Here is a 19,877-nt window from a genome sequence, read left to right on the forward strand (position 1 = left end):
GATCCTTCTAAGGACTGATAAAGACATGATTTGATTGGGTGAATTATATAATTTTCCTTTGGAAAAGGAAGCAAGGCAGAAATAGGAAAAAATCAAGACTATGACAACAGGCACGGTGGCTTGGAAATGCGAGCTGCATAGAGATTTGTACACAGCCATAGTGGGTTGGCCTGGTTCTGTTAACAGTTTTTCTGTTTACAACTTGTAGTATGTGAGAAGAAAAACATCCACAAAGCTACTTAAAAGGGCAGTAACTGGGAACAAATACAGAGACCCACAGCTAGAAATTATGAGTGAGAGAGACCTTGAAGTACACAGCTTTCAACAAGATGTCTCCATCAAATCCCTCCCCCTCAGAGCTCAGGAAACCCTGCAGAAGAGGAGGCAGAAAGAGGAGACAGGGGAAACAGAGGACATCAGGAGAACAAGACCTTCTAGAACTCAGCAAAGCTCATTTGGGCTCACAGAGACTGAAGCAGCAATCCCAGGCCTATACAGGTCTGCACCGGGTCCTCTGCAGATATACTGTAGCTTTCAGCTTAGTACTTTTATGGGGCATCTTAATGTATGAATGAGTATGTCTTCCCTCAGAGCCTTTTCTGTCAGCTTATCTTGTTCAATTTAAATGTAATGACTTTCATTTTTCTCTTATTATATTTTATTTTGTTGTTTTGCTCTTATCTCTCTCTTAGAATCCTGTTCTTTTCTAATGTGAGACAGAAAGGAAGTGGTTGCAGATGGGAGATCAGTGGTAGGGAACTTGGAGTAGTAGAGGGCAGAGAAAAGAATCTATGTTTTATAAGAGAGAATATATGAGAAAAAGACAGATTATATGTATATATGCATACACATATACCATATACATATGTACATACACATATCTTACATACATATAGTATTGTATGTGTGTGTGCATGTGTCTGTGTGTATGTGTCTGTGTGTGTATATGTGTGCACATGTGTGTGTGTGTGTAAGTGTAAATGAGAATAAAAGAAAAGAGTAAGAGTGACCCTGTCTGGGATGCATTGCCTTGCAGAGGTCTTCCTCAGGCTTTGAGAGCAATGGCTTTCTCAAGGGTGAGATTCTAGGCACCAGTAGTCCAGGGCATGGTCTGAGATACTTTCTTAGTAACAGCTGTAGCTTCATGATAAGAGACCAATTGTTAAATCCAATATTACTAGAAGATGGACGGAGGTTGGGATGGAAAGGAGAGACAAGGTGTTGTCTCTGAGTGTTCTCTGATGCTCTGCCTTAAACTAGTGCCGGAATGATACCACATCTCCTTTAAGCAATGCTCTGCACATGCTGCCTAATGTCCAGGATTGTCGGTGCTGGTGGAGACTGGACTTACCAACATGGGGGTAATGAACTGCTAACACTAGCTACCTTCAGAATGGAGCGATGGAAGAACAGGGCCAGCAGCTGGATGAGGTCGTAAAGGACATAGCCCTCCTTCTTCTCTACTCCTATGATGTTTGGGGGGAAGTAGGGCTTGTTCTTGTTTACTTCCAACTCCTTGTTCCAAGGAAAGAAGCCGAACTGGAAGAAATATTTTACCACAATCGCCACCTACACATGGATGGTAGAAAGAAAAAGTCATCCCTTAGAGGAATAGCAACACACAAGACACAGTGATTTAAGACTTAACAAATGCCCACAATTATGTGAAATAATGTGTTGTTAGTATACGCGACGATCTCAAGACTACTGGGTTTAAAACAGTATGGTAGTGTGATTCTCATTTCCAGAACAAGATCTACACTGTATAATAAAAAGGAATATATTTATATGTTGTATGACGCCTTAGTTTGTAAATTGTTCTGAAATACTATGCACTTTTGGGGAGTCTGTGAGGTTTTGTTAGTTTGTTTTGCTGTTGACGGGGGGATGAAGCCTGGTCTGTTATTAGGCAGTTAGACAGTATTTTTCTTTTTTCTTGTTTTTTTAAGACAGAGCTGAAACCCTGTCTCAAAAAAAATTTTTTTCCTACTGCATCAGACTGTATTCAAGGTGCTTTGATATTTATTTAATTCTAAGGCGATGTTTTGGAAACTCACCAACACCAAGCACTGGCTTGACTTGGCAAAAGCCTGTTATAGACCATGGTTACTATCACAGGTCTCATGAAGAAGGCTTCCAAAGCCCCGTGTCCAACACCTGTGCAACCTTTGGCCAACTGCTGAACCTAAGGGAAGCCGCTTCGGCATGTGTTTTAACTGGGAACGCCACCAGAACCTACTTTGTATGAGGTGTGAGTCCTGAAAAGGTGTACAGAATTCCCAGCAATGGGTCACTCTTGCTGGTGATGACTACGCGCCTAAGCAAGCCGTGTGACCCACTGGCCTACCTCAGTATAAACGATGGCCATCATCCAGAAGCGCCGGCTGGGCCTGGGGACCGACAGCATGGCCCAGAGGAAGATGAGGATGGGCAGCAGGAGGGTGATGATGGAGGCAGAGTTCATGTGGTTGAGGATGATTACGAAGTAGCACACCATTTCCGAGCGGGCGACCAGAGTGTTGTACATGGCATAGAACAGCAGCAGGAAGCGGGGCTGGTCCACGTAGAACTTCTCGGATTCCTCCAGCTCGTCGTCATGGAACATCCTGTTAAAATAAGCGGGATCGGACTCTCGTCTCCACCTTTTCCAGGTCACCGATTTGCGTTTATAATCTCTTGTAGTGTGTGCATCTGCACGTGCATCCTCTGCATATGACTATCCATATATATGTCAGCAAGAACACCTCCTACAGGTTGACTATTCTCTGTCTAAAACACTTGAGAATTGTCTGAGATGGTGAAGATCTTCATGTTTTAGGCTCTTTGTATACATAATGAGCTATACCTCAGGTATGAAAATCAACTTTCAACATGAAATTAGTGTTTTCTCTATACATACAATATCCATACAGCCTAAAGACCATTTTTCAGAATACTTTCTAGTGGTTTTATATGTGCACAAATGTCAATGGCATGCATTAATTTATCTCCTGCATTATGTGGATGCCTTTTGAGCTCATTTGGATTTCAGGGCATCTTGAGTTGTCAAATTGGGGGTGCTAACCCTGTCTGCGACCTTATTATAGAAAGAGGTATTGACACAAATGCCGCTGGACAGTTTTTGCTGAGTTTGTCCCTCAGACACAACAGTGCTGTCCCAAGGTTGTATGTCTGTCTTCTATGTCTAGTGCTCTGTGCGTATGTAACTACAACACACACGTTTGTGATAGTTGTTGGTTAAAGCGCGAGGTCTGCCTCCTTCTCTTACTTGTTCATCAGTAGCTCGCTGGCTGTCAGCTCATGAGTCAGGGGTGGTAAGATGCTTGACTCGAGCTTGTCTGTACGGCTGTCATCGGGGCTGACCACCATGTGGTTCTTGCCCCCAGAGTCATCTTGTGAGGCAAAGGACAGATGCTCAAAGCTGACAGCCTTGCTGTAAGAGGGTGGGGCCTCCACATCGCCATCATCTGTGGAGAACTGAGGCAACTCCTCGTCCGGAGTGAGGCTGATCTCCTCTACCCCAGCTTCATATTCAGCCCCGTACTCCTTGTCTTCTGCGCCATGGAGCTCAGGGGCCAGACCTTCTGCCACCTCCTCCTCAGCCTCAGCTTCCACCTCCTCAATGGTTTCCGTTGTCCCTTGTCGTGAATACAGCATGGTGCACTGTGTGGGCTCGCTGTGCAAAGAGAAGATGGGCAGAGTGCTTGTCTTAGCATTTATACCAGCTGGGAACCTGTCCTAATTCTTAAGATGCCAACTCAGAACTTCCAAGTAAAAAAAGCCTCAGGCACATGAGAAAAGGAAACAACCCCACCCCTTCTGTTTTTGTATCCCATCTGTTTTGTCCTTCCGGAAATTCACTCCCGGTCTGCAGAAACTGCAAGCAGTAGCCTTCCAGATGCAAAAGTGGACAGTGAGCATTGCATCCTTCCAAACCAGAGCAAGTGACACACGCCTCGAAAGGAGCAACCCAGTCTGTGCATAGAAGTGTTTAAAACAGGACCAATATTCGCAGCCACGAGCTCCAGGTTCATTTCCAAACCAGCACATGTTCAGCACAGCATACCTACCTACCGCCATCACTCCTTAAAGAAGAGAGCATACAGAAAGAGAAGCCATGCTAGGTTGTTCCACAGGGTTTTGACCAAGGTTTGTTCTATTCTCAGCCCTGCAGAAGAGACCTGCCCAGGCCCATTGCGGATGATAGAATCCATCAGACACTGGCTGGACTCAACAAGCACATGCTTTAAAATGCCCCTTCTTTAATGCTGATCACTTCTTCTTTTCTCACCCTTTGTCTCTTTCTTGTTGGTATCGGTACCTTTCCCACTGAATTCTTACCTCCTCTCCTGGTCTCAGACATTTCTCATGAGTACTTGGTTTTCCATGTGGGGCCACCTATTACTATCTCTTCCTAAGGTGGTCACCTTCTCAGCTGCTTGCTCTGTCTCAGAGATTTATTTTCTATTTTCACCTCTCCCAAGCACTCCCTCCCTCCCTCCCTCCCTCTCTCCCCACTCTCTCCCACTCTCCCTTTCTTTTATTTTTTAAATATGTTTCTCCTATATACTCCTCTATATAAGTGTGCCACTTTTATTACTAGTCCCTACTTTGGTTTCCCTGTGCTCTTTCTATAGTGCTCCTCATTTCATTTCTAACTTTTTCCTAGCTTTCCTTGACAGGCCCATGCAAGAAAGGTTAGAACTGAAAACAAAGCAGCCATATTGAATTCAATGCATGCTGAAATTCATAGCATGCTTTTTCTTAACTGTTTGGCCCCTGAAGAAGAGATGGTATTTAAGATCTAGTGGACATTGGAGGACAGCGTGTGAGATTTGGAAATACATACTGTTGTCTGAGTGATGTGTATGAGCAGGTAGCTTCCACAAACACAGAGAGTCTCAAATGCAGGATACTAGTGTAGACATGCCAATGAGTGATGGATGAATGGATGACATACCTTTTGTGACATCTTGTAACTGAATAATGATGGATGATCGTGCAGGCACTGAACATGTCCCGGGCTTTGGTCCTAAGTTTGTACCCGCCTGGAGAAACCACTGAGAATGATAGCCCTCACCAAACTTTTGCTAAGATTCATCTCAGTTAGCATACACAGTTCCCTCCTGGGAAGCCACTGACTTGACCAACACCTCAGGGCATGTTCAGACCATGGCAGCCAGATCCACATTAGGTCCAACTTCCAAAGTGACTGTAAGTGATAATAAGCATAGTATCCAAGGTTTGGGGGTCACCTGAGGGCTTTAGAGACCAAGTGCACCTTGGGAGCTCTTTAGAGTGGAAGGATATAACAAACAAGCTTGTATCTCATAGAGGATGCCCTGGAAGGCAAAGCATTGTGCTTATGCCAGGTCCCAATGGACAGTACCAGTGTTAACATATGCAACTGCAAGCAGAAGGTTGACACCACCTCTGTTGTGGGAGACACCCAGTGGCCAGAATAGAGTTGGCTTTGGCTTGGGTTATTTTCATGCCAGGATGAACACAAATGGCTAGAGTCTGTGGCAACAGCTCTAAGATTTGGGGTGAGGGGAAAGAGTATTGTGTGTCTATGCAATTAAATTCATTTCTAACTGAATGTTGCTTTTTGGCAGGATCTAATGAGGAGACTTAAGCCCAGAATAATTGTTTCCAAACAAGGCAGATAGTAGTCTAGAAAACTGATGCATGTTTCTATATAATACTCTTTTCAAGAGCCAATGTTAAAATACATACAATTTTCCCATGAGATATACATGCCAAGTATAGACATTTATTTTGTTTTAACTGAAAATAGCTATATTTGACAGATTTTCCTAATATATACTAATATATCTATATTATATATCAAGTGCATATCTCTAAAAATGTTTTTAGAATGGAGGGCAACAATTTCAATCAGTTTTTAGGCAATTGCTAACAGACAGAACAAGGCCACAGCTAGTTCACGGAGCACTGTCTTGGGAACAATTATGTCACAGAAAAGCCTATAGTTATGCATTTTTTAAAAAAAATCATGCAAATTTCAAAAATGGAAGCAAAAAGAAAACCAGCATTCATCCCATGAAGTTATATTTGCAATGGCACCCTTGAGGGAGGGACGTAAGAGAACGGAACGAAGCATGCACGAGTTAAGCACCTTGATGCTACACTGCCACTGTCAGCTGATGAGGAAGACATGTCCACGCTGAGCATTTTACGGAGCCTAGGCCGAGCGCGCTCACTTGTTTTAGGAACAGGGTCTTGTCCATCTAAATCATCAAGGGTGGACTGCCTTGAGATCAGCAGGGTTGCTTCAGTGTAGCAGCTAACAGCGCAAACAGTTACAGAGACAACAGAGTTAAAACCCAGTGGCACACCAAGTCACACGGGGGGGGGGTGGGCAAAGGGGGGCGGAAGGGAGGCGGAGGCCAGCGGGGACAACTGACCAGAACCCCGCCATGCGGCAACCACACACAATACCACCAGCAGATGACCTCAGCAACAGGGGGGCTCCAGGACAGGGAAGGACCTGTTTGGCAGGATAAATAAACAGAAGAAACTGGAGCTGGGGGAAAAACAATGTACTGGCTGGGGGTAAGCTTTCAAATGACACTCTCTGGGTGAGGCACAAAGCGGAATAAGGAGGAGACCCACAAGTCTTCTTAGAAAGGTCATATCCTTGTAGCTTTGCATGGCAACGGATTCTTGTGTGACTGAAGAAAACACGCTTTCTTTGGGATTGCGAGCCCAAGTTCATGGAGAGCATTTCTCAACTCAATTGCATAAGCAGAAATAATTAATTGCTGGTACACTTTGTAGAAAAAAAAATGTAGTTTTATAACAATCTTCAAAACGAGAGGCAGAAGGTCAAGGGTGCCAGCAGCACCTACTGAGTCTCTCACCTTTCTTTCTGAGTCATAACCAGGTTCCTTGCATGTAGAAGAGATGCTGATCTGATATGTGGCTGGGCATCAAGCAACATAACAAGTAAAACAGCACCAAACCAAACCAAACCAAACCAAACCAAACAAAAAACAACGATGGAATCCTAGCAATGCCAAACACATTTCATCTGTTACTGTTTTGCTTTACCTTATTTTTCTTATAGATCAAGCTTCAAGATTTAGTGGGTGTCTGGAGGGAGAGAACCCTTTGACTAAATCCCTCATTTCCCAGTACCCAAAGGAACAGTCGTTGAGAAGCAGGCCTGAGGCCCCTCCACGGCAGGGGCACGGCCACTTCTCAGGCAGCAGATTTCAAATGACAGCTGCCCCTTTATACTAGAGAATGCTTTTCAGAATGCAGGTAACAACATTTGCAGCAAAGTGAGCAATGCTTTGATTAAGTCACACACCTGATTTTCTGAGGAACCATTAGAAACTGGCTCACCATTTGGCTCTGGATTTAAAAGACTCTTCCATTAAAGGAAGTCTGTTGTCATTTGCTAGGGTCCCACTCTGACTCCATCTGCTGTTGTCTTATGTGAACAGTGTGTGACATGGATGTTGGGACAGACGCCGTAAAGGAAAACAGGCCACACCGTGGTCATTCTTGCTAATGGAGGGTGGCCATATGGTCACCAGACCCATCTGTCCCAGACTTGCAGATGGAAGAGGAATCTTCTTAGTGACATGCTACCTCTCCCCTGTCCGTGGGTTCCTGGAGACTTTAATGGAGGTGGGTTTTTGTTTGAAGACACTGGGAATGTCACTCAGCTACTATGAAGAGCAAATTTTTTTGGTTCATGACTTTCTCACAAAGTGAACTTAACATCACCGCTTACTTCAGGTTAAAAAATGAAAGTCAAAATACATTATAGATTAGTTACAGTGGCTCTGGATCCTCATGCATTTACTGATTGACAGTTTTACATTGCAAATATTTTAACATTGTTTTCTAAAAAAAAAAAATCAACCTATAAGTGTGATATCTCGTGACTCCCAATGGTTTTCTACTTAGGTCACATTTAATGACAATTGCTTAGTTTTGTTTGAACTGGTCTTATTCCTCTATAACCTCCTAGTGCTGATTATTTAATTTCTTAGTTGAACATATTATAAATTTTTATGCAACTAAAAACCACTCATATAGGAATCCTGTTTGTAAGTATATTTATTTTTACCTTACATTTTAATGACCTTGTGATTCCTTTTTTAAAGAGTTTGGTTCTAAAGCAGCTGCCCTAAAACATACCCGGGTATGATATGAAAGAAGTCTATGAAGAACCTTAAGTCATATGGGAAAATGTGTTTGTGTGTATTCCTTTTGGGAGATGACAGATGACTTCTTCAAATTTCATAAGATGTCTACATCATTATCTACTTCCCTTTTTACTTGTCAAACTTTGGTATCCAGGTAACAAAACACAACTTATTATGAAATAAAGCAAGAAAAGAGGTAAAGAGGAGTCATTGAGAAACATTATGTCACAGTAAGGGACAGCATGCCTTGACAAAGGAAAAAAAAACAATAATAAATTATATCCCATACATATATGATTATATTCTTCACTCTATGGGAGGGAATAACTGCAGATGAATATGAGCATAATTTTTGCACAAGTGAATAAGATTGGTCTGAAACTTTTTTTGGAATTAAAAGCAATAAAAAAAATACAGTTTGTATTAGATGTACATATTGCAGAACAGCATGGGTCGAAGCTGAGGAACACTTGCAGGTGTTATGAAAAATGACCAGATGGAGGATGACTGATGATGGGTGGTACGCCACCTGGGAATGCCTCCACAGAATCTCAGTGTTCGTGCCACCTCAGTGTCTTTCTCATTCTGCTGTTCCCATAATTTTTTTAATGGTGGTTTGGTTATCACTTGGTTCTAAAGTAGGAATATTTGGAAACAAAGATTTTTTTTCCTCACTGCCATTTACCCCCATGTAGGAAGCAGTATTCGTCAACACTGAGAATGTCCAGGGCACCCAGACATGCCTACCTCCTCCACTTCACCTCTAACAAACTGCACACATCTCCACACGTGTGCACATCTGCCCTGTAGTCTTCACTCAGTGTCATCATAACTTATTATTATGTCAGTAGGGAGTGAGCCTAGTGTTGTACAGCTCTGACCTGCACCGTCTCTAACCCATGTCCTTAGCTCATCCTTCCCTGATGAAGAAAAGAGCTGAGAGCTAGACCAGAATAGGTAAGCACTTTAAAAAATGGGGGTAAAATGAATTTTAACTCATGACATAAACATTAATCAGGGAGATAATGATTGCATTTAAATCCTTTGACTTCTAGATGTAGAGAAACCTGTTGGAACAAGATCAAAGAAGAGGGCTTCCAGCTTCCACACAGGATAGAAGTCGTGGTTTACAAAATTGTCTAACTGAACTACAAGAGAAACAGTGAGCTTTTTGTTTCAGTGAGAGCAGAGGAGCAAAGCTTTCCTTTCGCGAAGAGCATGGGTGGTCTCACAAGGCACGCAGAGTGCAAAGAATGGGCCCAGTGCTAGCTATTGGCTGACAGCTGTCATCAGCAATTTCTCTTTATAGCTGTTGCCACTACTAGTTATCTCAGAAGTTAATGTCTGAGAAAAGGGCAAAACTATGGGTAGAAAGAGAAAAATATATTTTACCACTATGGCAATTTCTTTTTTCTAACAATTATTTTATTCTAGAACTAAAAAGCATCTTAAACACCATCCCAATTAGGAAATAAACTGTTCACCTTAAGCCCTAAGAGGAGTCTGGTCCATATGCTCCCTCTTTTGATGAAGATAATATTAATTGAAATATCTGTGATTTTAGAGCTTTAAAATAACTGGAGTATTCACAAGTTAAAGAAAATATCATCCCTTTATTATTCCTAAAGACCTTAAAAGAGTTCTGTTTGGGAAGAGAGGAAGGAGTATAGCCACGAATAGTTTTATCTGCACAAAATCGATATAGGCAAATATATATGTCTCTCTGTGTGTAATATACATATAAAATTAAGAAATCTACCATTTAAAATGTAAATTTTACATGTTTACATATGCATATATGATTATATGTGTATAGAGAGTGTGTGTGTGTGTTATACACATAAAAGAAATTCTCTTTCCAGACCAGTAGATTTGGATCCGTGTCAAAGGCAAATATGGTGGGTGGATTGATGTATTTGAGTTTCTCTAATTGGTCAACTCAAAGACAACAAACAATTATGTAACAGATATGAAACTATATTTCAAGGTAAGAAATTGTCTATTGTCTCTTTAACCACTTCTATCCAGTGAGTACAATTTTGACTTTCAGCTTTGTGTTTTTACTCTCTGGTACTGGTGATTACATCCTGGGCCCTTCATGGGCTAGACAAGTAAATGGCCAATTGAGCTACATCCTAAGTCCCTTTGACTTTTAATTTATGGTTTTGAGTTTGTTATCAATAAACTGATATCCTTCCTACCTCCTTTAATCCTGTCTATAGCAGGACAATATTTCTCCAGCATTGCTGTCTGGATCTGCAGGGCCTAGGATATCACCTATGCACTTCGGTAACTTTTACTTCATATATTCACTTCTCATGTTGTTGAAATCTACCTCATTCACTTTGTCAAAAACAAATCCAATGTTTAGAAAGTGAAATACCTGGAGATACTGTCATGGGAATCTAAGCTATCCATCCTGTGAGCTGCCTGGGCCCTGGAACCAGCTCCAGGGTGTTCGTCAATTGTGTCCAGTCCTGATTCTCTGGAAAGGTTCATGATGTGGTTCTGGTAGTAGATGTGGATGCTTTCCCGTGTTGGAACGTTGCCCTGCAGAAAAGTGGACAGCACAGTGGTTTTTACAAAAGTCTTTGTTTGAACAGTGCCAGCAGTTCTCAACACTGACAACTCTTAGCAGCTGCACACATGTACAGCCAGGATTGATGAGATGCTGGTTAACTTAGGGATTCACGTCAGGCCACTATGGTTCCCGGTGCTAGTAGATGTGATGGTTGATCTTCACTGTCAACCGGATTGGATTCAGAACCACGTAGGCCACACATCTCGCCATGTCTAAAAGGGCATCTATAGGAAGGTTTAGCTGAGGAAGGTGGACCAGTTGTGAATGTTGGCAACATCATCCGATGGGCTGGGATCCTGGACTAAATCAAAAGTGAAAACAGAGGAATCCGTCTGTGCTGGATAATTTTATGTCACTCTGCATAAGAGAGGAAGTCATCTGAGAGGAGGGAACCTCAAGGAAATGCCTCCATAAGGTCAGGCTCTACACAAGCATCGTCTTAATTGCTGATTTGTAGAGGACAGCCCAGTCCATCATGGAGGTTCTATACCTGGGCTAGTGTTTCTGGGCTCTAGAAGAAAACAGGCTGAGCAAGCCAGAAGGAGCAAGCCAGTAGGCAGCATCCCTCCATGGCCTCTACAATAGCTCCAGGTTTCTGCTCTTCTTGAGTTTCTGCCCTACCTACCTTTGATGATGAACAATGATGTGAAAGTGTAAGCCGAATAACAACCACCCCAGAAGTTGTTTTCCATCATGGTGTTTCGTCACAGCAATAGTGTCTAAGACACCAGCAGAGCAGCAGCATTCATCTCTGTGTTTCCGGCCTGTGGATGCAATGTGACCTCACCGTACTCTCCTCCTGCCATGCCTTCCCTGCCATCACCATGATAAACTGTATCTCTTTGAGCTGTAAGACAACCCTCCTTCCATCCTTAAGTTGCTTTTGCCAGTCATTTTATCACAACAAAAACTAAGGTAAGTAATATGCCGGGTATAATTTTTGCGCAAGGACAATATTGTTATTTTTGCGGTTATTTTTCTAGAAATTGGTTCAAACTGAGTGGAGAAAATTATCAAATCTGTTTTCAAATAGGCTAATTTCAGCTAAGTAATTTATTTTCATTATTAATTTTTATTTTTAGTTTGGTATATTTTATATATTTTAAGAATGTTCTCAATCTCATGAAGGTATAATTGACAAAATTATATGTATAGACTTACTTTTAAATATAATATATGAACCATATATAGAATTTATGTATTTTGTTAGCTCTCCTTATATCCTAATTTTTTACATGGAGGTTTCAGATCAAAATTTCCAGATTAAAACTATAATTCTTTATATGGCACAGCAAACCTATAAACTCTGATGGAAGAGAGAAAATGAATAAACTAGGGATTTTCCAAGGACTTGGTGTGTGTGTGTGTGTGTGTGTGTGTGTGTGTGTGTGTGTGTGTGTTGGTTTTTGTTGTTTATTAGCATGTGATAGACCTCAACACATAGAGGATTTTATTTCTGAGTTTTAGATAAGGTTGTTTTTGTTTTTTTCTGTGATTAACACCTAGTCCAAAAGCAACTTGGTGGGAAAGAATTTGTTTAATCTTATAGTTTATAATACATCAATAAGAAAGTCAGGGCAGGAGCTCAAGGCAAGAACGTGGAGGCAAGAACTACAGCCGAGACCATAGGGGAGTGCTGCTTATTGGCTTGTTTGCTCACCATGGCTTGCCCAGTCTTCTTACACTATCTGGGACCATCCCCCTGAGGATGACATCAACTTCAGTGTGATGTAATGTTACTCTCCCATATCAATGTGTACTGACTTGCCTACTGGCATTCTGATGGAGGCATTTTTCTCACTTGAGATTCCTCTTCTCAAATGGCTTGTGCCAAGTTGGGCAAGACAAAATGAACAGCAACAACAAAGCAACTAGCCAGGACACAGGTTGACAATCTGAAATCCAAATGCCCCATGTTTGAATCCCCTTGAATGTTAATATGATGCCAACAGGTGGGAAAATCTACACAAGCTCTCCTGCGCAGTTGCAGTGAAAACACAAACACATTTGAAATAGTCTAAGAAATAACTTTCAGGACATGAATATGATGAAGTAGAAATAAAATTTCATGTTTATATTTGGGTTCCATGCCCCAAGGCATTTCATTATTTAGGTGAAAATATTTTGTAACCCAAAACCAAAATTGGAAAATTGAAAATCCCCTGGCCCTATGCATTTTGGACTGGGAAGTACAACCCGTGCGGATGTAGTATCTCTTTGAACACAGCAAGTAGTAAAAGGAAAGCTGCCAACAGCATTTTACCTTCTTAATCTCTCGGGTCAGCATGCATCTTTCAATCCTCAGAACTGTGGATATGTCGATATGTTCCCTTGATATAGAGTTGAGCCAAGTGGTGAAGCTGTCCACCGTGGCCAGGAATAGAACCCAGGTGAACTTCAGAATATTAAATATCCTCTTGATGATATTATCTAGGCAGTAGAAGCATGTCTCAGTTTCAGGGCACAGTACCAAGAGATGTGCTGTTGAGTACAATGTGGGGTGTACCACATGCAGATCTGGATTTTGCACGGTGTCCCTAACGGGGTCTAGCTCCTCATCCTTAGAGACACAGAGGGGGACTGAGACCCAAACACCTGTGTAGCTCTCTACACACTTAGTGGCAGAACTAAGCCAAACTAAGGTGAGATTTGTCATGTCAGTCATATTAGGCCTCAGCACAGTTCCTTGGGGGTCCCTAGGGACTGACAGGACCCCTAAAAATATCAAGCTCCATGGATGGCCAAGTCCCTTAAATACATGAAACAGTATATATACAGTCTCTCCACATCTTCCCTCATACTTTGAGCAATCTCTATATTACTTTTAATATTTGCTACTAGGAACACTCTATGAAAGTGGTTGTTATACTGCATTACCTAGAGGAAGACACTACAGATGTTCTTTCTAGAACATTTTGGAATCTGGTTGGATGAACCTGTGTCACATGGAATCTATACATATAGAGGTCTGTAAGAGGGTTAGTAAAAGTAGAGATTGAAAGCCAAAGGAGTGCCTAGTATTGACTTAAGAATAGAAACGGTCTGTGCCTGTCTCATGGGGCCCTTTAATGCTTTTCTACAATTATCATAGGGATTATTGGTGGGGTCTGTTTATTCCCCTTGCACTTGTATTTCTTGCAAACCATCCTATGTTCCACAGAGCTCACTCCATGAGCTGTGTGTGCTCATGTTCTACTGACCCATCTTCCTCATACAATTAGATGGAATTTTGTGTTAACAACAAAACTCTTCCCATGAAATCCATCATCATCTCCTGTAGTAGATGTAAACATGCTTTTGTTTTGATCCCAAGTGTGGGATATGAAACAGATTTGTGTGCGTTGTTTGTCCGTTGGAAACAGACTTGTGAGAGAATAGGTGATGTTTGTCCACTAGAAGAGGAACCGCCTAATGCAGGGACATGGTCTTTGCCAACTGATAAACATCCTAGTACATACTCTGAGAGTATATATACATACATATACACACACACACACACACACACACATACGTGTGTGTGTGTGTGTGTGTATACACATATGAGCCTAAAAGAAGAGGCAAAGCTTTTTGGTCTTGGCATCATTTTCCTATTGTTTGGCTATTCATTGCTCCCCTTCAAGATGCTCCTGGAGAGAACCATTCCACTGAACGCTTTGAGGTTCTGGCTGTTGCTCCAGGTTCTAGTGGCTGCATTGCAGTCACCTATGCTGAATTGCTGGTTTGCTCTTTAACAGGTCTGCCGGAATGCTGCTGCTGATGCCAGTGGAATCTCTCCAAGGAACTGAGTCTAAAAAGGTCTACTTCTCCTGTTTCCATTAACCTCTTCTCTTCCTGTCTAGGGTAGGTGGGTTGGAATGGAGGTGTAAACATTAAAGAACCCCAAATAAAGTAGGTTTGAAAAAGTTCAAGGCCTACAATCTCCAGGCAGCAGAAGCCCTGGGATTGCCAATGTGTTTTCATCCTTGGCTGTAGCTGTGTCTGGAAGCACTGTAGAGCTGTCACATAGCAGAGTCCAGTTGTGTGTAAAATGCCAGCAGCATGCACACACATCTCCTAGAACTCCCTAGAGGCCAAAGTTAAGATCTTTGAATACTCAGAAAGATTGGAGGAGGATTCACAACTTGTGGCTTCACCCTCTGGAACATTACTCAGCTTTAAAAAAAAAGTTCTGTTACTTGGAACAATGTGGATGACAGTAGAGGACATTGTGTTACACTAAATAAGCCAGGTGTGGAAAAATACATGCCAGATGATATCACTTTTGTTTTGAGTCTAGTGATATTCATGGAAACAGAGAGCAGCACCATGGCACAAGGCCAGGGAAGGGAAAGACTGGGAAGAACTGCGTCAAGGCAAGCTTGCAATGAATGGCAGGGCTGTATCTGTTGATCTACAGATGGTAGGGAGATGGTAATTAGTAATTCTGTATTATGCTGGGATTTGCCAAGTAGACGTAAGGTGGTCTAACTGTGGTGGGGAAGTGGACGGGCAGGTTTATCTGCTGGGCTGCAGCAATCACTTTGCTATGTGCGGGTTTAATGAAACCATGTGTTGTATGCCTCTTACTGTATACTGCGAGGAAGACTAGGGACAGAAGGACTAGATCATTCTGTCTGCCTTAGTTACTTATGTAAGCCAATGGTCTCTTAATCACATGCCAGCCCCACAAGCTCCTTGTCTAGTGTGACCAGATGTGACCACTGAGTGGCCTGTCTTTGTGCCCCACCAATCTGTGATTTGAAGGCCACAGTGTGAATCAGTTTGGCTTTACGATGAAGGAACAAAACTGGATTTGAACTAAGTGGTCTAGGAGGAAAGACAAGATTACTTCTAGTAAGGTTTTACTCTTCTTAAGGGGTCATACAAGGAAAAGAACCTCCAGGTGAACGCCACACCTGAGAGGGATGAGGGGAAGAGAGTGGCAGATAACAACATGCGAGGACAAGGGAGGGCCAGAACCTTGATGTCTGATGTCCCCATGGGAACAGTTCCTTCCCATGCATCTACCATCCCCACTGTTCCTCAGGACTTCACTGGACTGTGGTATTCCTTTGTCCTCCATAAGTCTTAGGAGGTGAGAAACAACAGAAGGTCCCTTGCTGGACAAAGTAGCAAAGGCAGAGATAAACAACCTGGTGGAATGGGAGGAAGGAAAGATCCACCGTTGCCCCAGAAGAGTGGTTCCAATTGAGAGACGTCACAGATGCCTGCATTTCTCTCTGCATTACAGTCTTCTGTTTATTTGATCATTTGTTTATTTATCTAGCACAGCATATGTGTCAGTGTTCCTGTGTGGAGGCCAGAAGACAGCATCCAGTGTCCTCCAGTACCGTTCTCTGTAGATCCCTTGAGGCAAGTCCTGTCATTGTACCTAGGGCTTTTGTTTTCTTGACTAGGCTGGAATTCAGCAAGCCCTAGCAATCCTCTCGTCTCCCCTCGACCTTCGTCTTAGAGCTGGAGTTCCAGGCCTGCACAGGACTTCTGGCTTGTTTACATGAGCGCTGGGCCTGAGCTCCGGTTTTCATGATTATGCGACTCAGAGAGTTCCTAACCTGTGACCTATCACTCCTGATCTTATTATTTCCCATTTAAAGAACTCTAGACCAAGTCACGTAATGCCCATACTTATTTGGAGAGGATCCTAAGCTGCTTTTACAGACATGAAAATTTGTCGGCTGCAAGACTTAGAGCAAGAACCACTAATATACCACAACAGCTCTTACATTTTTATCAACTTGTTCTTTTTTTTTCTCACAGTTACTTGCTTAGAAGTAATAGTTATTAGTTGTTCAACATTTGGTCCCTTTATTACTTATTTCTATACTTGTCTAATTTATAGCATATTTTAGAGTAGCTAGCAGAGAGGATTCTGGGTGTTCTTAACACACACACACACACACACACACACACACACACACCAAACGTTTGAGATGATGGAAACATTCATTAGCCTGCTGCCATGATTCCCCCGTTGTCTATGTTCACCAAAATATGTACTATATCTCAGTTCAAAAAGTAAATTTTAAGAAGTCTTATTTTAAAAAAGAAAGAAGAAAAAAGAAATGTCAAGCCTTGAACGCCTTATTCTGGTGGCTTCCATCCAGCAGCAGTGTTGTTCTCACTCACAGCTACAGGCACCAAGGACTTTCCAGGCAGATGGGAACCCAGCATTTCATCCAGCTGCAGAATTCCTTCTCCATCTCAGCAGAGATGGGAAGTCAAGGGGCAGGATTGTGATTAGTCAGCCTCAGTGGAAACTCACGGCTGGGTTCGTAAGTTTGCAGTAGTAGCCTTCTTTACCACACAGAGCAGTGCTGGTTTCTTTCTTTTCTTTTTTTTTTTAATTGAAAATTAATTCTTCTCTCATACAATACCTCTTGACTGAAGTTCCCTCCCTCAACTCCTCTCAGTTCTCCCCTCACTACCTCCTATCTCCCTCAAATCCAAGGATCCTCTGTCCCCCTTTAGAAAAAAGCAGGCCTCCTAGGGATATCAGCTGAACATGACAAAACAAGACACAGTCAGACAAGGCAAAAGCTCTGATATCTAGGCTGAGCAAGGCAACCCAACAGGAGGAAAAGAGTCCCAAGAGCAGGCAAAAGAGTCCTCATGGATCACCTTTGTCTCGATTTTGTTACCTGGTCCATCAGATTTCTTTTTGACTGGCTCATCCTCTCGATCTTCCCATTCCACTGGACCTGCACATAAAATGTGTTTCATTATACAGATTCTATATTATAGAGTCTTGAGCCATATTTTCATGACTAAAGAATATTAAAAGCATTTTGCCAGAACATTCACTTGTTGAACAAAACAGCAGTAGTGAGATGAGTTTGCCTCACTAAATATTAAAACTAACTCCATGACTACTAGACTCAGAAGCATGTAACCATGGTCCATAGACTGGCAGTAGGAGAGTGGGTCAGAATACATTCACAATTCATATCTAAGTTGAACTGGGAGTTGATGGCTGCCTATTTCTAGCACAAAAGAAAGGCTCTTTTAATAAATAAGGCTAGCATCACTGCCAATGTAACTAGCTGTACTAAAATATAACAACAACAACAACAGCAACAAACCCCCCCCCAAAACTTTCAAGATATAAGTGAAATTAGTAGGAAATACAAGAGATTATTTGCTTAAATATTGGGTGGTAGAGACTTTAGCCAGATATTAACTCTACAATATCAGAAATTTAGACACATTTTGATATTAAAGCAATTGCACATTGTTTAGATAGCTGTGTATCATAAACTAAATCAAAATATAAGCATTGACTAGGGAAGTATGATTAAACATACCACAGGAGGCAATATGCCCGATGTACAAGCAGCCGTAATTAATAAGAAAACAACAAACACTTCAGTAGAATGGCAGAGGACAATAATAGCTGGATCTTCAACTAAAAATTACAAATTATATAGAGTGAAATATGTGATTTTACACACATAAAATATAAAGTAAAAAATGCCTAGTATCGTTAGATATGGATTAAACTAAATTCCAGTGAAAACACAAACCATCTGTAAGTCCTCAGAAAAACAATAAAAATAACAGTGAGGGCCTTGGTATGACATTGTAAGAAATGCACTTCCTTTATCTGACATAAAAGAGCATAAATTACTAAAAACTTGTGGGGGAAAAGCTATTAAAATGTTTGAGGCATTGGGGCTGGAGAGATGGCTCAGAGCTTAAGAGCACTGTCTGCTCTTCCAAAGGTCCTGAGTTCAATTCCCAGCAACCACATAGTGGCTCACAACTATTTATGATGAGGTTGGTGCACTCTCCTGACATGCAGGCATACATACAAACAGAACACTTTATATATACAATAAATAAATATTTAAAAAATAAATAAAATGTATGAGGCATAGCTTCTAGCCCAGTCTTCCTACTTTGATAATCTGTCCTGTAAAAGTGTTACTCTTAACCCCTGTCATACTTTTAAATACACTCATGTATAACTACATGTGAATTTTTTGCAAAGATACCTATAACATTGTTTGCTGTGGTAACATGAGGAGGCAATCTCTTTGTCCATTAATGATGAAATAATTGAATAAATTATGCATATCTGTACTATGCAGCCTTTTATAGCCATCAAAAAACCCAGTTTTATGAATAGTTATTGGAGAAATGTTCACAACACATTACCAATGAAAGTACACAATGCCTTTGTGCACATGAACTCAATTCTGAAAAGTTAACAAGTAAACATGCACTTGTCAAAGGGGAGAAGAGCAATTTTTCTGGGACACTGTGTGTGTGTGTATGTGTGTGTGTGTGTGTGTGTGTGTGTGTTCACCAACTTCTGGATCTACCTTTACCACTTGGCTTATTATATTGAATGCAGATTAAATTTATCTTTATAAACAAATCAATAAAATGCAGTTATAGTCACCAGGAAATAATAGGAAAAGGAAGGTAAAAATGAATAAATTTTATAACTAGTTACATGAGAAATTTTGAGTTTTTTTTCTTAGCTTCATTACATTGTCTTTGCACAGAATCACATTAGAGCAGATAAACCTAGGCTTCTCTTCAATGACATAATTTAACTTCTACTCTCCCAAGAGGCAGCTGCGGTTATTAGTACAATAAGGTGGGTCTTTTGTTTCTTTTCCTTCTCTTACATTTAGACACTATGATACATACCCATTTAAAATATAAAGTACTGGGTTGAGGTACTCTGACTTTCTTTGTTCCATAAGTGGTTTCAATAAGTGTCTGTTTATTTTATAAAATACTGTTTTTCACTTAAATAATATGTCAGGAAACTGCTAAGGAGTATATGTACTAACTACTTTTATGCCAGTTTGGCACCAGCTAGAGTCATTTTTGGAAGAGGGAACATTAACAGAGAAAATGTCCCCACCTGGGATCAAGGCTGTGGTACATTTTTTTTTTTTTTCTGACTGACAATTGATGTAGGAGGGACCAGCTCTTTGCGGGGGCGGGGAGGGGGTGGGGAGGAGGGGAGCTTGAGACCCATTGGCAGGTAATCCTGTTGTAAGCAAACAGGCTGCCTTGTCTTGTTTCCTTCTCAGAGTTCATTCATTCTCTGGCTTCCCCCAGTGATGGACTACAAGGTGTAAGGTAAGATTAACCCTCCT

General features: G+C 41.5%; 1 protein-coding gene across 3 annotated transcripts in view; it reads right to left on the reverse strand.

The window, feature by feature from the left end:
* The window catches only part of Piezo2 (piezo type mechanosensitive ion channel component 2), a 360,353-nt gene that overhangs the window by 23,965 nt on the left and 316,511 nt on the right, over window positions 1–19,877 (reverse strand). For 2 of the 3 annotated variants that reach the window (XM_051163421.1, XM_051163420.1), the window contains 6 exons: window positions 17,403–17,462; window positions 13,028–13,194; window positions 10,567–10,733; window positions 3,269–3,676; window positions 2,348–2,606; window positions 1,387–1,569 (listed from right to left, as the gene is read on the reverse strand). In XM_051163421.1, the coding sequence (XP_051019378.1) occupies window positions 1,387–1,569; window positions 2,348–2,606; window positions 3,269–3,676; window positions 10,567–10,733; window positions 13,028–13,194; window positions 17,403–17,462 (1,244 nt within the window). Of the gene's footprint in view, window positions 1–1,386; window positions 1,570–2,347; window positions 2,607–3,268; window positions 3,677–6,139; window positions 6,308–10,566; window positions 10,734–13,027; window positions 13,195–17,402; window positions 17,463–19,877 lie in introns of all 3 variants that reach the window. The other variant, XM_051163419.1, reaches the window with a different exon arrangement.

Source organism: Acomys russatus, chromosome 20 (assembly GCF_903995435.1).
Source record: "Acomys russatus chromosome 20, mAcoRus1.1, whole genome shotgun sequence".
Taxonomy (NCBI): Eukaryota; Metazoa; Chordata; class Mammalia; order Rodentia; family Muridae; genus Acomys; species Acomys russatus.